This window comes from Macaca mulatta, chromosome 5 (assembly GCF_049350105.2).
Source record: "Macaca mulatta isolate MMU2019108-1 chromosome 5, T2T-MMU8v2.0, whole genome shotgun sequence".
NCBI lineage: Eukaryota > Metazoa > Chordata > Mammalia > Primates > Cercopithecidae > Macaca > Macaca mulatta.
The window spans coordinates 45,510,007-45,535,361 of NC_133410.1; the positions used below are offsets into that span (position 1 = coordinate 45,510,007).

General features: G+C 32.5%; 1 protein-coding gene across 1 annotated transcript in view; it reads right to left on the reverse strand.

The window, feature by feature from the left end:
• Positions 1-25,138, reverse strand: part of GABRG1 (gamma-aminobutyric acid type A receptor subunit gamma1) — an 83,701-nt gene extending 58,563 nt beyond the window's left edge. Inside the window, exon 1 of the mRNA XM_015138325.3 lies at positions 24,932-25,138. Within this exon, the coding sequence (XP_014993811.3) occupies positions 24,932-25,035 (104 nt within the window). The 5' untranslated portion in view covers positions 25,036-25,138. The remainder of the gene's footprint in view (positions 1-24,931) is intronic.
• Between the last annotated feature and the right edge of the window lie 217 nt (positions 25,139-25,355).

Genomic DNA, 25,355 nt, shown 5'->3' on the forward strand with positions numbered 1-25,355 from the left:
AATAATTTGAGAATTTCTTAAAAATTAATATACCTACCTTAAAATGAGAAAATATAAGATTATAGAATTTCCAGGACACACAACTATTAAACAATAGACTCATAAGTTAAAATAATGCTGATTTAATTTGAAGACATATTTTCTGCTTCCTTAAAGTTTTCCTGGCACAATGTATACTTTTATTGAATAATCTAGGGTGATTCAGTTTTGAATTTCCTAATTCACAAGACCACAACAAAACCTATAGTACATAGTCAGCAGACACATTTGGATTGTATGTGGCTAGGGTAGTCTCAGCTCTTGACTCCTGAGAAGGTAGAATAATAAACTCAAGGAGTTGCACACTGTATGACAAAAAGAGCACTGTGATATCAATCTCTGACCCAGTGTTTTTATCCATCTGTAGAGATAATACCGGGTACTAAAAATGTGCCAAGTGCTAGGACTACAAAGACAAATGAAATTATAATCTTGATCTAGATGGTCTCATTTTCTAATAAAGGAGAAAACATTTTCAATCAAATGACACAGAAAAGCATCAGACATTAAGATGCTTATCATAGTATTATCTATGATTGTACAATTTTTTTAACAATAAAAGCATGTTTAAATCACGATTTCTCAACAAAAAATACACACCTATTGTTTGTTGAGAGTCTGTAAAAACATCAAATTATTTTCATAATTTAATATTACATGAAAAATAACAGAAAACAATTTGTTTTAATTGTCATCTATGTATAAAGTGGCTTAAAAGATTTGATGGAAAAATAGAATAATGTATACACTCAATATTCTATACTAGTGAGACCATATAATTTTTTTGTATGTTAATAGTATCTGGAAATCTTCATGTACACATTGTATAACATAAATATGTGAAAAAGAGTTAATTTGACGTGAATGCCTAAGAATGAACTTCTTCTTATATACTAGATAGTGCTCTGAAATAAAGTTCTAATTATAAAATGAATAACTAAATCGAGTATTTTAGAGAGAGAGGTAGAATATCATATTCTCTTAAGAAAATTATTGTGGCAGTCCTGAAAATTTGCCACTTGGTTCTCCTGCTGTGAGAACATTAGCTGCCTGCCAATACTAAGGATGAGCCCCGAGTCTGCGCCAGACCCAAGCTGTCTCAGGCTGCTTTCTGTCAATAACTGAACACAGTAGGAATATTAATTCAGATCCATTCCTGCCAGACTAGGAACCCCTCTGAAGGACAATTTGTGTTGGAGGATTCCTACTTGCCTGGACAAAACTTTCTTAGAGGGTACTGCACTCAGATTCTTTTGATCCAAACTACTTCTCCCCCCGCCCTACTTTCATATGTTTCAAACATCTTTTTTTACCTGAAGCCTCTCTTGCTACTCCCTCCTCCTCTCATTTATCTTTCCCAAGCATTTCTCTTTTACATGTCTAAGGCCATCTTGACATCTGTTTCTCAAAGACTTCTTCTCACATTCAATTGCAACCTGTACTTATTTACTAAAGAAAATATTTGAGTCACTTAGTATATGATTATTATTTCCTTTTGTCTTACTAAACTCAGTTATTTTAATGTATCATACAGATTTCTTTGATGACACAGGAAATTACTATATGTGAAACAAAACCTTTAATAACTATATTACTCTTCTATATAACAAACAAGAGTTTCAAATTAATAACAAAGAGTTAATTTAAGTAATGACAAGGCATGCTTTGCCATAAAATTATGAAGAAAATCCATCTTTATTGCTAGAGAAAAAAAAAATATGCCTACAGAAAGTCAGTCAAATAATATAAATTATTTTTCATGCATAAAGTAAACATTCATTGAGGTTTGCCCAGGAAAATCTTGGTTTACACTTGTTGTCCTGAAATGATTTTTAATAGCAGCTTCTCATCACAAAATGGCCTACTTTAGATGATTATGCAGTCACCCTATATTTCATTCATATAAAGGTTACTACAAACATCCTGGTTCTGATACATGAGGGAGCTTCTTCTATTAATCTGTTAAGAAACCACACATGAAACTCAAAGTAGCTTACTAAGGTGCCTGAGGAATGTGAGTAAATCCTGAAGGAATAGTGATAGACTATTTTCCTCCACAGTGTGAAAAAAAGTTATAATTGCAAGTGAAAATGATTGATGAGGTCATTTACATAATTCATTGGAAAAAAAATGACAGTTGCTACTTGTACTGAGTATATGTATGGAAAATTCACTGGATAGTAAATATAATAAATATTTTGTCACCGGTACTTCCTCATAAACACTTCTGGGTTAATTGGTCATTATTTCCTCACAGGGAAAAAATCCACCATGTTTATTAAAATACTTATAAAATTTGGTTATTCATATTGTTACCATCTGAGGTTATCATATCCCTCTTTTTTAAAAGTAAGTGGGGCTAACAATATTTTAATAGCAAATTAATCAGTGAATCAATATAAAACCCAGATAACAGGCAGATATATTCAATGAAGAAATCCAAATTTTTGCCCTTTATAATTAGAAAATAAATAAATATGTTCAGAAATCATGACTACCACTATTATTCTTGTCATTTGAATGTGATTGATCAGACTTAATTTTGAGGGTCATTTTGCTACTCCTATTATTTTAATATTAATAAACATAATTGACTGCATGGTCTTGCTATCCGTATTCGTGCCAATTTAGATAGCTGAGAAAAAGCATAAGTGGTTAGAATGAAACAAAAAGTACAGGTACATTCTCAAAACTGATATTTTATGTATTTTTATATAGCAATCAGGAACCAAATTCAAGTTATGATTAGTTACATGTAATCTCTACCAAAGTTCTATATATGTTAAATTGTCAGCACCCACACCAAGCATTTCTAGCAGCATACAATGTTTGAAGTAAGAGCGTGTAGGTATCCTCATGTCCTACTCCTTACATTAAAAAATAAGGAAACTGGAGTTCTAAACATATAAATGACTTCACTAAGGCCTCCCAGCTACTTAGTGCCAAAAATTCCATATAATTATTATATTCACATGTAAAATGATTACAATGATTCAAATGTATCAATGATCATACTTACCACATTATATATTAGTTACTTAGAGAAATGACTCCTACTCAAAACATACATAGAGGTTGTAGTAAAAGGAAGTTACGAAGTGTTTTAGAAACTCTTAAAAAGTAGATAATGATGTAACCATCAACTGTCTGTGAAACCAATACTCAGTTTAAGAAGCAAAACGCTCTACATTCTTCTCCATCCTCAGAGATTATGAATGTTATGATGAATTTATTGCCCTGTTGTAGTAAATGTAATAACTAATATGTTACATTAATGAATGTTAGTTATTACATTTTAGCATATAACTACGTAACCCTGAATGACACAAAGTTACATATAGCCATAATATATTATTATGTGTAGTCACATAATCCCTTTTTCCAATCTGTTGGATATGAAATAGTATCTAATTTTCATTGCATTACACTCCTGTAGTTATTATAAAATAGAACACCTATTTATATGTATTGGGCATTTTGCCTTATGTAAACTACATTCTAGGTGGGATTTTAATACTTTTTAAACAAATATAACAAGTATTTTATTACATTTCATTTGATAGATATCTATTAGGTGCTTATTGTGGGCTGAGCATCCAGCATTTCTGGATGCTGGGGATGCAAAGATGACTAAAAGCAGCCCCCAGAGGAAAGCTCATGGAAAATAGAAGGCTTAAGTATTAGTATTAATCTTTTAATGGTAGTGTGGGATTTGAACAAATCATTACAAATCTTTGAGGCACAGTTTCCTCATCAAACTTTTAAGGCTTATATTTCTATAAACCCTTAGGTAATGAATATGTATATATATCAAACATTACTGTATTTATAAAAGGTAATTCAGAACTTCCTCCTGAAAATGGTAAAGTGGGCACGCTATCCTTCCTTTTTCAGAAATCAACCAAAAGTGGCATGGAGACAGAAAATCAAATTCCCAAACTCCATTTTTTATAAACAAGGAGACTTCAGAAATCCAAAGCTCAAACAAAGAGAAGGACCATAGATATCTGAGGAAGCTGGTAGAATGATCATTTCTAATTAGGGTCAGGGTAAATTATTGATACAAGATCAACAAACAGATGCACCATTGGCAGATGTAGGTCATCTCTAAAACTGGCTTGCAAAAGAAAATGAAAGTGAAAAAGAAAAAAAAGAAAATGAAACCAAACTGGCTTACAAAAGCAAACGAAGCAAAAGTCAATTTGCTGTGGCTGAAGGAAGAATGATACAGTCAAATATACACACTGCTGTTTTTTCATAATGTGGTAGAAGATAGTCCAAGCACTTTGAATAGCCCTATAACTGCCTATCTCGGCTGCCTGTACATTTAGGTGATTTGGAGAAAATGTGGAAATTATTTTAAGTTACTATATATGCAAAACAAAAGGGATGTTTTAAAAAGACAATTATTGATTTGAGGGAACATTTTTAAGTTCAGAAAAATTATTACACTATATAACATGATTAAACTGTAACTATATTTATACAGCCATAATTAATTTGAATGTCCAATATGGGTTTGATCAACATCACATTATCTCCAGACACATAATCTTCTAATTTTCTAAAATTACTTACCTGTATAGATAAATACGTAAGAGTTATACAGACAGATGATAGCTAGCTAGCTAGATAACTAGATAGATAGATAGATAGATAGATAGATAGATAGATAGATAGATAGATGATAGATATTCTCTACAAGTTAATCTCTGTATGCTCTTTTCTTTGTATTGATTGTTTTTTTAATCATCAAAAAGCAAAACAAGTGAGGAAGCCGTATTCCAACCAATTAGATGGTTAGAATTGTTTTCTTCTCCAGGTTACAGTAGGTCTTTAATCTTCTTCCTGAAATCAGTAGTTTTATAGGCACATTTGAGTATGACCACCTACTGAACTATACTTTGACCTGGTATGAAAACAATCAACAGGCGGGTTCCTTAAGCAGGTGTGTTTATAGCCCCAGGTCCTTTCTCAGAACAGGGTAGACACCTGAGCCCCCAGAATTTAGCCAGCCTTTCATTCCTGACAGTGGAGAATTTTAACCAACAAATGCAGCAATAGCTAATTTGTAGTGCAGCCCGTTTAAAGGCATAACTAGAGAAAGAAGGATTTTCTGCCACCAAGAATGCCCCATCCCCAGCTTTCCTGATGTTTGGTTGATCAGTCCTTCATTGGGTCCCAGGTGATACCCCATAATTAGTCATTTATGTATTTACATTGGTTTGTTTGGTTTGTCTAAGTGCAGTTTTGTAATTTAAAATGAAAAGAATCTTATACTACAAAAGACTTTGACAAAGAGTTAGAAAAGCAAAACTTCTTCCCATTGTTTTATTTTGCATTGGAAGAAAATGAGATTTACTTCCTGATAATATAATATAGCAAGATCACTGTTAATAACTCAAATGTACATAAACACTCATAGCTTAAACACAACGAACGCTTGGTTCTACTGTGCTCAACTGAATTAAGCTCAGGATGGATAATACGTTAAGTTCAATAATTAGGTATATGAACTTCTCTTCTCTCACCTAACACCTTTCCTTGTGACCTATCCTGACCTTAGAAACAGTTCATTTTCAGTCTGGTTTTTTTTTGTTTGTTTCTTTGTTTGTTTGTTTTGTTTTGTTTTTATAAATGAAATAAAACATGGCGCTTACTATAAAAATTTTTTCAGCTGGGTCATTAAGCTGGATATAAAAAAGAATCAGGAGTGAGGAAGAATCTGGCATGCATGGTCACCTAATTCATCCTTCCAGCTCCAAACACAACTACATTTACATCATTTTTTTAATTAAAAAAATTGTGGGTACAAAGTAGGTGTACATATTTAAGGGGAATGTGAGATGTTTATATACAGGCATACAATGTGAAATAAGCACAGCATGGAGAATGACGTATTCATCCCCTCAAGCGTTTATCCTTGGATACACGTAATCCAATTACAGTCTTCAAGTTATTTTGACATATATAATTAAGTTATATTGACTACAGTCACCCTATTGTGCTATCAAGTAGTAGGTTTTATTCATTCATTTTATTTTTGTACCCATTATGTGGTTTTACAATTGTCTATTGATCTTTACTGTTGAATATTATTTTCTTTTCACTTGTCATTAGCTAGAAACTTATTATAGTTTGCCATTTATCAGCAAAAGCTTTATGAAATCATATAAATTGATTAATATACATGTTCCCGAGATAACACCTTATAATAATGTACACAATGCTTTAATTTTAACGATTATAAATCTTACTATTTAGTATTTTAATGCAATCATTCTAAATTCTACACACACAAATGTACACATACACCATCCTCATTGTCACTCAGTTCCTTCCTTTCTTGTTTCCTTTCCTTCTCTTGTTCTTCCTCTCTCTCACCATTCCTCCCACCTCCTTTCCCAACCTCCTTCTTTTTCTTATTGCTTCCTATCTCCCTCCCTTTTTTCTCATATGTGAATTATGATGGTGATACTAAATTATATAATTTTGAATCATTAAATAGAAATGATGATTCTCTTGACATTGCCTTTGGAGATATCAGAAATCCTACCTTGTTTTAATTTATTTTATTCAAATATTCTGTTAACTTGTTGTTACTCTACAAAAGTCTCATGTTCTATAAACTTTCCAACCAAACAATACTTCTACTGAAAGCTTTGACATTTAAAATAATTTATACCTATGATTATTTTTAAAATTAGATGATTATCAGTATACTATTCTACAAGTGGTGATGTAACTTAATTATAATAAGAGGAATCAATAATAGAATAAGTATTTACTTATGTATTTGGTACAATGTTTATGTATATGTGATAGACAAAAATCTATTCTAGAGGAGATACGACAAAAAAATGGGAAGGGAAATCAATAGGTTTCCTAGCACGTTCTGCACATTTTAAATATTTATCAGAAGGAACATTACTGGATTAAGAAAATGTGGCACATATACACCATGGAATACTATGCAGCCATAAAAAAAAGATGAATTTGTGTCCTTTGTAGTGATGTAGATGCAGCTGGAAACCATCATTCTCAGCAAACTATCTCAAGAACAGAAAACCAAATACCGCATGTTCTCACTCATAGGTGGGAATTGAACAATGAGATCACTTGGACACAGGAAGGGGAACATCACACTCCGGGTCCTATTGTGGTGAGGGGGGAGGGGGGAGGGATAGCATTGGGAGATATACCTAATGTAAATGACGAGTTAATGGGTGCAGCACACCAACATGGCACATATATACATATGTAACAAACCTGCACGTTGTGCATATGTACACTAGAACTTAAAGTATAATTTAAAAAAAAAGAAGTATAGAAAAATTCTTATGTTACTAAATTGGAAATACTTGGGAAATATTCTGTATAAATGATGGTAATAAGTACGGAATGAAAAAATTCTAAGAAACATATAGTATTGGGGAATTTTTGGCTAGAAGGGAACATGAATTAATACTTTTTTCATACACATTTCTTAAGCCAGGAAACAAGACAGTTTATATGTCACTAAATCTCCCTGCGAGAAGTGGTGTTTTGCACAGTCACTTGAACCAGGAATTGATTTTGTTCAATTCACATTTGCTTTGCTTAATACAGTCCACTCATTCATCAGTCAAGTAGGAGCAAAAAGTTGAGTTTCTGTTGTCAAGAATCTTAAAATTTGTTCAAAAGTAAAGAAATTCACTCATTCACAATGATCTGGTAACAGAAGTTTTGTGCTAAGATTCTGAACATATTAATCCTTACCACTATCCATGAGTGCGGGGTCCTTTACCACTATCCTTAACACTCTCCATGAGTGTGAGATTTTTGTTTATGGATGCATCTCTAGTGACTAGAGAAGTGATGGGCACTAAGTTGGCACTCAATTATTATTTGTTGTATGAATGAAAACATGAACGTGGATTTTATAAGGTAAGCATTTTACCTTAATTTTATAAGTGAAGATCACTCAGTTTCTAAGAATTTTAAATAACTTGCCAAAGTTCTTACTATTAGTAAGTGGCAAAGGAAGAATTTATCACAGGTAAAATTCTTCAGGAAGACTCAAATTATTTTAAAAAGTCTCCTTTGGATCTCTCTAATTCTGCCCTTGCATTGATAACATAGTCTATTATCAAAACAACACCCATAGTGATGTTTTTAATATACAGATCATGTCATATCATATCTATGCTCAAAACCCTGGATCTTAGTTGGAGGGTTTTCCATATCTCATAGGATAAACAGTGTCTCCTCTAGTTTTTAGAATATTTTCAGTAGAATTCGTACCAGGTTTTCTTTGTATGACTAGTAGAATTTGGCTGTGAAAAGCCCAGGACTTTTTTTTTTTTTTTTTGATTAGTAGTTTTTTTCTTCTTCTTCTTTTTTAATACTGATTCAATTTTGAAACTCAATGTTGGTCTGTTCAGGGTTTTAATTTCTTCCTGATTCAATCTTGGAAGATTGTGTGTTTCCAGAAATTTATGCATTTCATCCAGATTTTCTAGTTTGTGTGCCTAAAGGTGTCCATAATAGTCTCTGAGGATCTTTTATATCTCTGTGAGTTTCGTTGCAATGTCACCATAGCCATTACTGATTGTGCTTATTTGGATCGTCTCTCTCTTTTTCTTCGTTAATCTAGCTTTCAGTCTATCAGTCTTGTTATCATTTTAGAGAAGGTTTCATTGATTCTTTGTATAAATTTTTGGGTCTCAATTACATTCAGTTCTGTTCTGATATTAGTTACTTCTTTTCTTCTGCTAGTTTTTTGGTTGGATTGTTCTTATTTTTCTAGTTTCTCCAGGCACAATGTTAGATAATTAAATTGAGATTATTCTAACCTTTTCAGGTACACGGTTAGCATATAAACTTTCCTCTAAACACTCCTTTTTCAGCATAACAGAAACTTTAGTATATCTCTGTCTTCATTTATTTCAAAGAAATACTTTTTTATTTATCTTTTAGTTTCATTGTTTACTCAAAAGGCATTCTGGAGCAAGTTGTTTAATTTCCATATAACTGTGTTGTTGTGAGAAATCTTCTTCATATTGATATCTATTTTTATTCCACTGTGGTTCAAGACTGTAGATGGTATGATTTTGGTCTTTTGGAATTTGTTGAGATGGTCTTTATGGCTGAGCATGTGGTTGATCTTGGAGTAGGTTCCATGTGCAGATGAGAAAAATGTGTATTCTGTGGTTGATGGGTAGAGTGTTCTACAGATATCTACTAGTTCCAGTTGGTCAAGTATCAAATTTAATTACAGAATTTCTTCGTTAGTATTCTCCTTTAATCTAGCTAATGCTTTCAGTGGGGTGTTGAAATCCTCAACTATGATTGGGTGACTGTCTAAATTTTTTTGTAGTTCTAGATGTACTTCTGTAAATGTAGGTGCTCCAATGTTGGGTGCATATAAATGTAAGGCAGCTGAGTCTTCGTGTTGAATTGCACCCTTTATAATTATGCAATGACCTCCTTTGTCCATTTTTACTGTTGATGGTTTAACGTTGTTTTATCTGATGTAACATAGTGAACCCTGCTTTTTTTGCTCTCTGTTTGTACAGTAAAACTGTCTCTAAACTTTATTTTGAGCCCATAGACATTATTACCTCTGAGACAGGTGTCTTGAAGACCGCAGATGGATGGGTCTTGTTAATTTATCCAACCTGCCACTCTGTGCCTTTTAACTCCTCTCTAACTAATTCTGAAAAGCCAGCACCACCCTGATACCAAAACCTACCAAAGACAATGAAAAAAGAAAACTACAGGAAAATACATTTGATGAACATAGATGTAAAAACCCTCAAAATAAATACTGGCAAACTGAACTCAACAGTACATCAAAAAGTTAATTTGTCACAATCAAATAAGTTCTTTCCTAGGATATAAAGTTGGTTCACCATACGCAAATCAATAAATGTGATTCATCATATGAGCATAATTTACAAAACACATAATCATCTCAATAGACATGGAAAAAGCTTTACATATAATCCCACATCCTTTCATGATAAACACCCTCAAGAAACTAGGACTTGAAGGAATATACCTCAAAATAATAAGAGCCATCTATGACAAATCACAGCCAACATCAAACTAAATGGTCAAAAGGTGGAAGCATCACCCTTGATAACCAAAACAGGACAAGGATGGCCACTCCTACCACTCCTATTCAACATAAGATTAGAAGTGCCAGAGAAATAAGGCAAGATAAAGAAATAAAAGGCATCAAATAGAAAAAGAAGAAATTGAACTATCTCTTTTTAGAGAGTTTATGATTCTATACCAAGAAAATCCTGAAGCACTCCACTGAAAGTCTCCTGGAACTGATAAACCACTTCAGTGTAATTCAGGATAAAAAAAATGTATAAAATTCAGTAGAATTTCTATACAAAAATAATGTTCAAGCTATGAGTCAAATCAAGAATGTAATCCCATTTACAATAGCCACAAAAATAATACCTAGGAAAACATGCAACCAAGGAGGCGAAAGATCTCTACAAGCAGAACTACAAAACACTGCTAAAATAATTCACAGGTGACTCAAAGAAATGCAAAAACATTTCACATTCATGGATTGGAATAAACAATATTATTAAAATGGCCATATTAGGCAAAGCAATTTACACATTCAATGCTATTTCTATTAAGGTAACAAAATAGTTTTACACAGAACTAGGAAAAACTATTCTAAAATCCATATGGAACAAAAAAAGAGCCCAAATAGCCAAAGCAACTCTAAGGAAAAAAAGCAAAGCCAGAATCATCATATTATCTTATTTTAAACTATATGATAAGGCTATAGTAACCAAAACAGCATGGTACTGGTATGAAAACAGACACACAAGCAAATGGAACAGAAGAGAACACAGAAATATAGCTGCACACCTAAGACATATGATCTTCAACAAAGTTGACAAAAATAAGCAATGAGAAAAGGACTCTCTATTCAAGAAATGGTGCTGGAATAGTTGGCTAGTCATATGAAGAAGACTGAAACTGGACCCTTATCTTGCACCACATACAAAAATTGACTCAAGATAGATTAAAAGTTTAAATATAAAACTTCACACTGTAGTAATCCTAGAAGAAAACCTAGGAAACACTGTTCTGGATATCAGCCTTAGGAAAGCAATTATCGCTAAGTCCTCAAAAGAAATTTCAACAAAAACAAAAATGGACATGTGAGATCTTATTAAACTAAAGGGCTTCTGCACAACCAAAACAGACAACTTACATAATGAGAGAAAATACTTGCAAACTATGCATCTGACAAAGATCTAATATCTGGAATCCATAAGGAACTTAAACAGTTGAAAATCCAACAAATAAATAGCCCCATTAAAAACAGGCAACAGACACGAGCAGACATTTTTCAGAAGACATAGAGGTGGCCAACAAACATAGCAAAAAATTTTCCAAACCTCTAATTGTCAGAGAAATGCAAATCAAAACCACAACAAGATATCTCACACCAATCAGAATGGCCATTACTAAAAAGAAAAAAAAAAAAAAAACAGATATAGATTAGGCTGTGGAGAAAAGGAAATGCTTATATACTGTTGATGGTAATGCAAATTAGTTCTGCCAATGGGGAAACAAGTTTTGAGATTCCTCAAAAAACTTAAAACAGAACTATCATTCAACCCCAGCAATCCCATTACTGGGTATATATCCCAAAGAAAACAAATTATTCTACGAAGAAGACACATGCATTCACATGTTCCATGCAGCACTGTTCACAATAGCAAAGTGATAGAATCAACTGATAGGTGTCCATTAGTGGTGGATTGGATAAAGAAAATGTGGTACATATACACTACGCAGCCATAAAAAAGCCATAAAAAAAACAAGAAAATTGTGTTTTTTGCAGAACAGAAAAGTAAATGCCCCATGTTCTCATTTGTAAGTGTGAGCCTAACATTGGGTACTCATGAATATAAAGATGACAGCAAAAGACAATGGGGACTATTAGAGAAGGCAAGGAGGTATGGGGTAAGGGTGGAAATACTAACTATTGGGTACTATGATTCGTATGTGGCTGATGAATTTATTCCTACTTCAAAGCTCAGCATCATGCAATATATGCAGGTAACAAACCTGCACATGCATCCGTTGAATTTAAAATAAAAGTTGAAAATATAAAATAATAACTACAAGGACTACAAGCAATTACAAGGCCCCCATATTTGGTCTCCCACTTCAAATGCTTATCTCCCCAACCCTCACTTGGCATGACTGAAAGCTTCACTCACTTCTAGTATTTGTTCAAATATTATTTAATATTTGAAGCCTGTCTGCTCACTATTTACTCTTCTATTCAAATTCCACACTTCCTTGCCCAGCTTATTTGTTTCCATATGTATTAGTCCGTTTTTATGCTGCTATAAGGAACTGCCCAAGACTGGGTAATTTATAAAGAAAATAGGTTTAATTAACTCACAGTTCAGTATAGCTGGGAAGACTTCAGTAAACTTACAATCATGGTGAAGGCAAAGGGGAAGCAAGATACCTTCTTCACAAGGCAAGAAGAAGGAAAACTGCTGAAAGGAGGGGGAAGAGCCCCTCATAAAACCATCAGATCTTATGAGAACTCACTATCACGAGAACAGCATAGGAGTAATTGCCCCCATGATTCAATTACATTCACCTGGTGTGTCTCTTGACAAGTGGGGATTATGGGGATTACAATTCAAGATGAGATTTGGGTGGGGATATGAAGCCTAACCATATCACCATAGCTCTAATTTAATTATAAAATCCTATACATAAATGATAAAGGATGAAATAGTTTTAACCCATTAAATTATATTTGCCCATTTGGACAAAAAGATAATTTTATAAGTTCCAATTTATATATTTATGCTTATTGTTTACTGTGTATTGCTCCCTCCTGAATGCCAATTCCAAAATGGTAGAAGGTGTTTTATCTCTAGTTCATGGACACATCAAAAGTTTCTAGAACAGCATCTGTCACACACAGGGTTTCAATAAATATTTGTTAGTAAATAAATATGTGTTGTCTCCACAGGCCCTATCTGTGATCTGTTGTTCATGACAAGTTACGTAGTATTTATTTACAACCATCAAACACATTTTCATAAACACAGTATTTCAGGGAAAAGTTCCAGAAAAGAAACGTATGATTCTAATCTTTCTGAGTAGAAGATACAAGATACTCTCATGTCAACAACTATAAGAACTAGTTTTTTAAAGGGTAGGAAAAATCACTGATTTTAGACTTAAAATCAAAAAGTAAATAAATTTTCTTTTTTGCCTTCATGTTTGAGCTACTAAATTCTTTTGTAGAAAAGTTCCTTTCTAGGGTTGTAGCTCTGAATAATTTTTACTGTACACAAAGCTGCAGGAAAGCAAAAAAGGTAAAAGAGTGATAAATAACAGCATTATAGATTCAAACTTGCAGAATTTTATTATATGTGCCGCTGAAGCAAGCACTAAACTTCCAGTGTTTTAAAGAGGTGAAATGATAATCCACTCAGTTCTATGATTATTTTATGAGCACAAAGAAAAATACAATGGAACCTATCACTTAACATACAGAGAGATGCTTTGAAAACTTGAAATGTTCTAGATCCTTGAGGAATCGCCATACTGTTTTCCATAATGGTTGAACTACCATCCCATTACTGGGTATATACCCAAAGGATTATAAATTATGCTGCTATAAAGACACATGCACACGTATGTTTATTGCAGCACTATTCACAATAGCAAAGACTTGGAATCAACCCAAATGTCCATCAGTGACAGATTGGATTAAGAAAATGTGGCACATATACACCATGGAATACTATGCAGCCATAAAAAAGGATGAGTTTGGGTCCTTTGTAGGGACATGGATGCAGCTGGAAACCATCATTCTTAGCAAACTATCACAAGAACAGAAAACCAAACACCGCATGTTCTCACTCATAGGTGGGAACTGAACAATGAGATCACTTGGACTCAGGAAGGGGAACATCATACACCGGGGCCTATCATGGGGAGGGGGGCGGTGGGAAGGGGGGAGGGATTGCATTGGGAGTTATACCTGATGTAAATGACGAGTTGATGGGTGCAGCACAGCAACATGGCACAAGTATACATATGTAACAAACCTGCAGGTTATGCACATGTACCCTACAACTTAAAGTATAATCATAATAAATAAATTTAAAAAAAAAAAAAAAAAGAAAACTTGAAATGGCAGAAGAGCACCAAGCCTAGAATACTAGGTAAGTGTGTCCCTGTATGCTTCCAATCTGTCCTGTGATTAACTCTACCATGCAGTTAATCATATTGTATCTTAATTACTTATTTATTTATGATCCTCTCTAAGCTTTAAGCAATTTGAATGTATTTAGGTATTTAAATACCTTAGAGCCTAAAGTATTTACTGTGATACCCCCAGCACCTACTCCTAAATCTGATACATAGTTTGTGCTCAATTTAATAAAAATCAATGAATAAGCAAATGAACAGAAAAAAAATTTAGAGCTTATTATGTTATTTTCAGATAAAATTATCATGAATCAAGAACATAACTAAAACTATAACTGTGGTCCTTGATTTAAAAATTAGGTAGATAACCTAACATAAAACTAATTTAAAAAACGTAACTTTCAGATTCTAATACTAAATCATCAAAAATAAAAACAGAAGAAAAAAACTTACTCATTTGACAATGACAACACAACATATGAAATGATTAAGCAGAACTATAACAGGGAAGGTATATGTCTTACGTGAAGAAGACTAAAGACTTTATTAAGGAACATAAGGACAGAAAAAATAAAGACAAAATAAATATTTTCGCCTATAAAAATATTGTTAACGTATGATTCCTAAATTTGTGATGCATTTAATATAGGTTTAGTCAGAATCTCATCTTTTGTGTTTAACAGGTTAAAACCACTAAAATTAAGTAGAATAATCAACATGAGAGTTTATAAGATATTATTTAAAAAGGGAATTCTTAGATGGAAATTTTCAGGCAAGAATAAAAAGAAAACAAAATAAAGTTTCTGTAATCAAAGCCTTATTGTAGCAATAAATAGTGAAAACAAAATTAAGCTTTCAAAATAAGATCCCAAATATATAGAAATATAATATATGATAAAAGTGAATTATCAGTTTAGAAATAAAAGAATTATTCAGTAAATTGTGTTGAAATGCTAATTAGCTCTTTTTGAAGAAAATAAAATTAGATTCCCAACTTACACAGTAAATTGCTATGTATTAAGCATAAAAAGAAACTGAATAAAGAATAATATTACTAAATTATATTATTTAAATTATATTATTCAAATATATTGAATTTAAAATATATTTAAAATGTTTTTGACACTTGGGATAAGAATGCCTTCCTAGGCAATATGTAATCAAACCAGCAAAAGAATAACTAACTGACACACAAAACTTTAAAGAGAACTTATGGTTGGAATAGGACACTTTGCATAAGTCTAGAGACAAAACATTAATTGGGAGAAAAATATGTATAAAATATTGATATATAACAATTTAAGAAAGAAAAAGGCCAATAAATATAAAAATGTATGCAAACATTTTTTGGTAGTAAGGGAAAATAAGTTTAAAATGTGACAACAATCTTTAGCCATCACATTGGCAAAATATTAAATGATCTGTTATATCTAGTACTGAGGATAATATGAATAAACGGCATTTTTATAACAATTAGTAGAAAATGGAATTTGCTTTACAGTAAATAATTTGGTAATATTGATCAAAATATTGAAATTAAAAGCACATATATATGGATATATGAACATAAAAATAATGTTAATGACAAAATATAACAAAATATATTAAGGAATAATTTCATGTTAAAATTTATCTATCATATAAAATATGACATAGTCATTCAAAAAAGAGGTAGAATAAGTATACTGATCTAGAAAGGTATCTTTGATATTAGTTACATAAAAAACTAGTTAGATTTTATTTGTGTTTTTAAGAATACACATGTATGGATGCACACAACACACACACAAATGCATACATATACATCTGCCTAAATTATGGAAAATTCTGGAATTAAAGGCTATAAGTTCCTAAGTAGTTATTTTAAATCAATAAATCAGGTTCTATTTTTTCTCCCAAATCAATGAGTAGTGCCACCAAACACACTCTCCCCTTGCCTCAGGACCACACCAACTCACCAACCCCAGGAAAAAGAGATGTTATTCTAGGTCCTTCTCAGGAAAGAAACAAAAAAGAGAACTATCAAAGTAAAAGATGGGCTATTTCCTTCTGTCCTTTCACCATTGTTCTTTTGTTCTTCCTAGCTGCAGAAAGCCTACCAATATCTTTCTGGTAGACAGTACCAAACTGTATTATTAAACTTTCTCTAATTTTAGCTTTGTCCTTGTTAAAATTATAAAATTTAATCATATTTTCTTGTAAAAGCAAGGTAAATAACATGTAAAGTTAAATACCTAATGTCCCCATTGCCTTCTTACCTTTGATCCATTGATCCATGAAATCAAAAACTTCCTTAGGAGGCTGAGGCAGGATAATGGCATGAACCCAGGAGGCAGAGCTTGCAGTGAGCTGAGATCAAGCCACTGCACTCCAACCTGGGCAACAGGGCAAGACTCCGTCTCAGGAAAAACAAACAAACAAACAAACAAAAAAACACCACTTTCTTGTACTCCATCTAGAGGTAAACATTACTATTAATTTTGTGTATAGTCTAAATAACTTTTTTTTTGCTATTTTTTTTTTTGAGGACTGAAATGGAATAAGATAATTTAACATTTACAGTATGCAAGCAAAAATATTATGACATTAGGGAAAATCATTTTTTTTCACGTTTCAACAACAGCAACAACTTGAAAATGATTTTTGAAAAGCAAGTAAAATAAGGTTGAATAAAAAACTCAAACTGTAAAATAGAATTAATTTTCTGTCTGTAGACCAGAGCATGAATAAAAGTATACATCAATGATTTTATAATTTGAGATGTGGAAAATTGATTTAGGAGAAAGAAGTAAAATACAGCTTCATTTATGGTCTATTTTATATGGTTTCCTTGGTAAGGTTGAAGATATAGAACTCTTCAAAACTACATCTAAAATACGAAACAAGTAACAATTTAAATTGCTTTTAGCACAGAGGGTTTCCCTGTTACTTTCAAAAAGGAGTCTGGAAAATTCCCAAACATATCAGAGCATAGTTTATTTATTTAGATTCAACATAAGATTAGACATAAGATAGCTAATTTAAAAAAAGAGTAATATCAGAATCCATTTTAAAAAATTAATTGCTATAGTGGCATGGTTTTAGAAAGAGGATAAAAACAGACAATTATAAAACAGATTTTTTTTGTAATGTCTTTGGTTATAAATTTGAAATTTTTGTAGTTTTTTGATTGATTTTTAGTAAAAGAATAAATACTACAAATAAAACAGTATAGCTTGCCAACTTTTAGATTTTTGTATTTGTTGATTATTTGCTATGTTTAGCAGGCCAACTTTGTTCCTTAAAACAGAGTTTAGAAAACTACAAACCACCCAGCCAATTAAGTCTTCACCAAGGCTGGTGAGTGCCCAGAAATTGTAAATGTTCTTCTGTGGCCATTTCTATGTGAGTGCTTTTTGGAGTAAGAGAAAGAATATGTAATTTTTATTATAGTCTATTTAAAAAGTGAACACTGAAGAGACAATATATTGAAATTATCAGTGATTTCTCTATTGTTAAGTTCATTTTCATAGTGCCTGACAGAACGTAAGTTAGACTTAGAAAAAATACAAATCTTGGTGACATTCACACTTTTTAAGACTCTGGGGTATCTATGCTTCAGATACATTCTTCAAGGCTGCTAAACATTTTGCAACATGGAGGCATTATATTGAGCTTATTAAATTATAAAACATACTAAAAGACCTTAAAAGTGGAAGAAAGAAATGGGAATTCATACCTCTGAAGACAGAAACATATATATATTTTCTAAGTTTTGTGATCTTAAATGAGTGTCAAATATTTTAATTGACAAAAGATTGTCTTAGACTATTCACTTCAAAAACTAAGAGAATACAAGTAAGTGAATAGAAAAAGCAAAACAGTCCAGTCTATTCTAGTTATGACAATCTGATGATTTTCAAAATGAATTGTTACTAAGAAATTCCAGAGACAAATATACATTCATAAGCCACCTGCGCAGGGTAACAAATTAGTTTATAAAATACAGGCATCTGAATTAATACTTAAGTTCAATCCAGCCAAGAGGGCTACTCAGTGCTAGTAAATATGGCTCTTTTCTGGAACAGGTATTCTTTACTCAACACACTCTATTACATGTGCTGGAAAATTATTTTTATAATTATACCCATCTAGGATGATCAAGAGGTGAAAGATATCCCTGTACTTAAGCATACTGTACCTATTGTCTTGTTTACCATTATTACCATTACCATTACCTATTGTAATCATTAGTGACTGTTCTAGAAATCTACCCGAAGGTTAACCTAGTGGCTAGAACTCTTGATTCTAGCAGTCTTAAAGTTATCTAGGGAAACAAATCACACCTTGACATGAATATTAAAATATATATTAAATTCACTATTTTATAATCATAAACTTTCTGATCTGCCTATTGTAGCTATAGGTTGGAGAGCAGGGTCTATATTATATTTACTTCTATATGTCTATTGCATAGCACAATCTCTATTACTTCTTAGTCATGTAATGTTTGTCTAACAAATAAGGAGAAATGTCAAATCTCAGAATACATTGTTTCTGGGAGGTAACAATTTCTACATTTCAGGATTTCAAAATTAAACTAAATTATATAGCCTTCAATAGGATGCTTCTATTTCAATGCCACATCTTACACAACCAGAGTAAAGGCTCACCTAAAAGATATAGGAAATCTATATACAAAAAATTCTACCAAACTGTGAGAATCTACCTTTGGCACAAGATGGTAATGTTATCTCTCTCTCTCCCTCTCTCTTTCTTATTCTCTCTCTCTCCATCTCTGTCTGTCTCTCTCTCTGTCTATCTATCTATCTATCTATCTATCTATCTATCTATCTATCTATCTATCCATCTAGCTAGCTAGCTACAGTATAATATGGCTTACCCTTATCCTCACCCCCCTAATAGAACATATAGCCTACCCCTTCCTCAGATGTAAGGATATCTATCTATCTGTCTATCTGTCTGTCTGTCTATCTATCTATCTATCTATCTATCTATCTATCTATCTATTTAATCTATATACCTATATCTATCTATATCTATCTATCTATCTTCTATCTATCTATCTATCTATCTATCTATCTATCTATCTATCTATCTATCTATCTTTCACTCATACTGACCTGAACTTATGCCTATAACAGCTGAGAACATACAGTATTTTCCCAGAGTTGCAAGTAATGGCAACTTCTTTGTTGCCCCCACTATACCTCCTCTAGAATTCTGAGCAGCAATTACAGCATTTTATTGTGTTTACTTGTTTATGTTAATATGCTATCTCGACACAAACGACCAGAGTTTGTGTTCATTGAGCAGGAATTCTGATTTCTGTATCCTGTTCATCTAGCATATAATATATGTCCTATTTATGCTACTTAAACACTATAGGGCAATGGCGTTGTCTTGTTTACCATTGTTACCATTGTATCTAGTTTCCAGAACCCTGCTTAACACACAATGGGCACTGAGTAAATATTCATGGAATGAATGGTGATGCTCAATGAGTATTTACTGAATGAATTAATAGCTAGTGCTATTTCTTGAAACATGGGACTTCAGTTGGCTAAACTATTTTAGTACTGATAGACTTAGATAATGAAATGTTTGAAAATGCAAAAAAAAAAAAAATCTACAAATTTCATCTGCCTCCTATGGAGTATGACAACTCACTAACAAGCTTCTGCTTGAACATGTCTAGTGATAAGGTTTCCATTACCATGTTAGAGAACTGTCGTATTGGGAGAAAATCTGCCTTCATGCAATTTTCACTACTTGGTTATGGTTTGTCTAGTACATCTATAAACAATAAATTCAAACATGATTATATATAGCATCTTTTAAAATAAGATAACCATTCAGTTCCTCAGTAAAGCTTATGTAAATTAAAAATTTTTGCTTTTAACTTTTTAACTTATAGTTTTTTTTTGTCTGCGTCAAGTACTTCATGTGTCAAAATTTTTTTAAAAATAATCTCGCACTACCCATAATACTCCAGAATGTATGTGATAGGTACAAAGTAGATTTTTCTACTGAATGTGATTTTGTCAATGAACTCACAATTTACTGTAGTAACTCTCTTCTCTTCTCTTTTTTTCTCCATTTCCTTTTTTTTTTTTTTAATTATCAACAGTAATGTTCATTGTTTTGACTTATATTGCATTCATCATCTGAGAGATGTGGTAGTTAAAAATGCAGGAGGGGTATAGAACACAGGGATTTAAGTCTTGGATTCAGCACCTATCAACAAGATGACCTTTAATAAGTTCACAAAAATGTCTGTTCCCCTGTTTTTCCATCCGTAAAATTGAGAAAATAACAATATCTAGGCTATATTCTTCTTCTTCTTCTCGTTAGGTAATTTGGCTAAGTATAATCTTCTAGGCAGAGTACTTGACTTCAGATTTGAAGACATTTTCCCCATAGTCTTCTGGTATTGCTGATGAGAAATCTCTTGGCTCTTCAATTATTTTCCCTTGATTATGATCCATTCTTTCAGCAACTTCTATCTTCAAAAGTTTAGACTTCTCTGTTTATTTTTAGAGTTCCAGAGGTGTATTTTTTATTTTGGTTAAAATATATGTTTTTCTTTAATTCATGTCATAAATCTAGGTCTTGGCAATGAATAAGTATAAGCCCCATTTAAAAGACATTTAAGACTTAGAAGACATTTAAGAACACAAAAAGATCCAAATATTTCACTCTACTGCACTTAAAACCACTTTAACTAGGCTATATCATACTAGAATAACTATAATTCCACAGAATATCTGTTATGACTTTCTTTTCATATAAAATTTTAAGTGTCGGTTTCTTTGCACAGATTTTCTTTCTTGGAAATTTCGTTTCTGGAAATGCATATGACAACTCCACACTAATGGAGATTTTCTGCCTCAAAGAGTTGTCTGAAATCACTCCAGTGAGAAATGATGGAGCTGAAACTGGAATTTAGATCTGTTGGTAAAGGCCAGGATTCTCACTTGAAACCCTGCCCATATGTGAATTACTCTCTTGAAGCTCATTCTTCCTTTTATTTCATGGCAGTCATTTATCATATTTTGGTAATCACTTTCTCAGTATCTCCAGAGTCATTTTTCAGTTTTTTTTTTACTCTTTCTTTTCACTCCTCCTTTGGGCCTCCACCTTCATCATTATATTCTTACATTCAATTAATCTGTTTAATATTTGAAGAAATATCAAACATTTCTTCATGTTCCTTAATCATAAGGGTTCTTCATAGTATAGAATAGAAGAAAGATACTGATCATTTGGATAAAGTAAAAGACTCTGTACTCAGGGGGTTTATCAATTATGACGTTCGCATTTTAGCTTCAAAAATCTTTTTCCTCTCAGTCCTTTTCATATTTAACTATCATGGAATATCTTTACTTAGGCATTTGGTTCTCAAGTTTGGATGGTTATCATCAGCATTTTATTACAAAATTAAGCCAAAAATCTAGACACTTAAAAAATTATTCCTTCATTGCCACCCACACAAAAGATATTACTGAAATTACTTGAAAAAATTCATTTTAAACAGCAAGTTTATTTGCATATTTTCAACTGGGCAACTGAATGCCACATAGTATGATTATTGACTCATGGAAATTGTTTTGAAAAGAGAAAATTATGATTTTTTTCCTTGAGCTCTTTCAATATACAACTCTTAGTCAAGGCTTATTGTAGGTTACTTTTGGTAACAGCTAAAATCTCTTTTTAAACACTTTTTTTTAAAAAAACCGATTATAACTAGATTTTTTTTTCAACATTACAAAGAAGTTAAATCAAGCTGAAGAGATTCTACAGAACTTGTCAAGATGCCAAAGAATCTCCTAGAGAATGATACGCAGGAACCATGACTACAGTTTTAGTTACAATGATAGGATAGTTTTTCATAGTTCATCAATAAAAGGTAAAATGTGTCTCTCCTCCATACTCTTGATGGAAATTAATGAGGAAACGAAGCACTGCAACTGATTAAATTTTAAAAAAAAATGCTTCCAATTTGGGGAGTCCCCAAAATAGATGACTTTCAAGATATATTTTGGAAATCATATAAAACACTAAAATGCTTACAAACTGAACTATTTATGGATAGTTTTGGAAAGGAAAACTAACCAAAAGAAAGGGAAAAGGAGAGAAAAATATGACAGTACATGATTTATACATGTTAGCATCTGTTATCGCCAACTAAATATTAAAAAGATAAAAAAGTTCACCCAACAGTAGCTACTTTATTTTACTTATTTTAAAAGAATGTTCATTGCAGCATTATTTTTTAAATTTGTTTTTTAGCAAAAGCATGCTTGTATTTCCTTTTAATTGCCGTATTTCCCAACTTGGTCTCATAGAATCCAATGGAGAAAGAAACTTGTTCTAATAACATTCTCCTGGTTTGCCTACAAAAGTGTTTCTGTGTCAAACTTTTTCCAGTCACTGAAGAAAACAGTTTACGATGCATCTTAAGGAAAGCACGCTCACATTTGGCTTTTATTGCTAGCTTTCTATCTCATTTTTAAAAATTATGGATTTAGGGGGTACTTTTAAAAGTATATCAGTATATCATGAACTCTCATAACTGAGGCCTTATGGGCTAATTAGAACAATGGCTTATAAATTTATCTTTTAATGTATATTTATTCACTGGACAAAATAATCCCAGTTACCTATATTACTATGATAATAGAAATTATGTGTTAACTGTACAATACCTTTCTCACTTATACATATGGTTACAAAGTCCATAGCATTCACACTTAGAATTTCCCTCTTGAAAACTACTTAGATAAAACAGTGAAGCAACCATTGACTTATTTCACTTTTCAGTTGAAATCATAGATGTGTTGAATGTGAAAATCTAAATAAGTCATATGTGGTCTACTACTCTCCTTCATTTCATAGATGAAACTGTGTTCAGAGAGGTTAAAGACCCCTTGCCACATGAGATCATGTCTCCAGGCTTCTAAGCCTGCCCTCTGTCCCTACAGCACACATCTCTTCAACTCTGAGAGCTTGATGAGAGTTCTGGAGCCAATTACAATGATCACAAATATTTCCCAAAACAAAACATGTTTATTTAAAATAAAACATCTCTTGGAATAGATAATATGCTCTTTACTAAGCAGCTTGCCTATTTGGTTGAAAGGAAAACTTGTATACAATGATAAAAGGTTGTTTCAGAAAACCACTGGTAAATCTGTTTTTACTTCGGTAATATTATGATATACTTGTCTACCTAAATATCTTCTATAAAATGCTATAATATATTCAAAGAATAAGCCATTATGGCAAGACATATATAAGAAATAATTCATCCAGTAGTATGTTTATGTTCGTGTCAAACATTTAAGAATCTAAGGGAACAGGGTAAAAAAAAAAAAAAAAAGAGAGAGAGAGAGAAAACTTTAATCCTAAAAAAGTACTATGTCAAAAACTTCTAATAAGTCTAATATTACTTAGCATACTTTAATCCAATCTCTATTTTCTGGAAGAAAAATATACACATTCTATATGCTGGTGTGGCAAAAAAAAATTCACTCTAGCTTTACACGTATGTTTATAATAATAATTCATTTTAGCAGTGATACAAGTAGTTATAAAGGCATGTTTCTATCTTCATAGTGATTGTATTTTACTTTTGAATTCTATACAGAATTACATTTATAATAATGTAATGTTAAAAGTACATTTATTTGAAACAAGTTGCATGGTATGAGTACCATGTCCCAGACCTTTATAAGTGTCTATATCTTAATCAACATATTTTAGCTCAAGTCATCCACTACTCCTACATTTAATCCATGAATGATACCTAAGCATTTGATTTTTCTACCAGAACGATTTAAAAATTTTACTGAAAGGTATTACAACCCAGTTTTGTTCCTGTTAAATTTGAGATTTGTGATTGGCAATACTCTCTTCTTTCTCTCTCTCTCTCTCTCTCTCTCTCTCTCTCTCTCTTCTCTCTCTCTCTTGCCTCTCTCTCCTCTCTCTCTCTCTCTCTCTCTCTCTCACACACACACACACACACAGCCAAGACATTCATGCGGCCATACATTTTTAATTACTGATGGACAACCAATTAAAAGAAAACACTCAAACCTGGTTCAAATTAAATATACACGGTTATTTTTTACTTGGATACTATACATTTTTAATGCTGATAGATTTTTTTTTTAGCCAGATTTACAATCTTTCTTGATGTAAAACACTGGTTTGTTCCAGAAAGTTACCAAAAACCAGGAAAGGGGAAAAGCAATAGCAGTAGGTAGAAAAGCATCACACATATCACGCTGTTTAACAACAAGTTTCAGAAATAACTTTGTTTTTAAAATGCAGAATCATCCAGAAAGTTCATCGGTGGCATTCATTCAGCAAATTTACTGGCAAAGTCATTTCTACTCCCCCTCACTCTCTCCCAGTAAGTCAACCTTCACTAGTTCACTAATTTATACTCTGCTTGAAGTCAAAAACAACTGAACCAACCTCATGCTTCAAAAATATGTTACTTTCCTTCTATCTGAGAATGAATAGATCTAATCAGAAAATAAAACGATGGTAAATACCAAATATGTGTTAGGAAATACAAATTACTTAACGTAGAATAATTTTTAAAAGACAGAGGAATAAGGGGAAAGGAGTAGATAGCAAAAAATAGTTTTAAGCCCCTGAATTTACTCACCAGTTTCCCAAATGCAGGGTCAGTAACAAGAAGACCAACCTCACCCCTCTACTTTGACTCCGCAGAAGAAAAGGGGAGAAGAGAAAAGCTTTCAAAGGACCCATCGGAATCGCTTTTTCTATGCGTGTGCTGCACTAGCTCAATTCTCCCAGCCAGGACTTTTCCTCCCACCTCAGCAGCAGCTGGCTGAGTACAAGAAGGGAGAGTGTGGAAAGGCAGTGCACCTCCCAACCAGGTAGGATGCGACTCCCATCAGAATTGAGCCAGCGAGCCAATCAGGCCGAGAGGATGCTGGCATAAATTATCTTAAAAAGAGTTGAGCCAATCGGTAGCCCAAGGAGGCGGGGTTCTCCTACTAGAAATTGAGCCCAGTAGGGAAAAGGGCTCCGTTTTTCTAAAAGAAAAACAAACCTCTTCTCCCTTG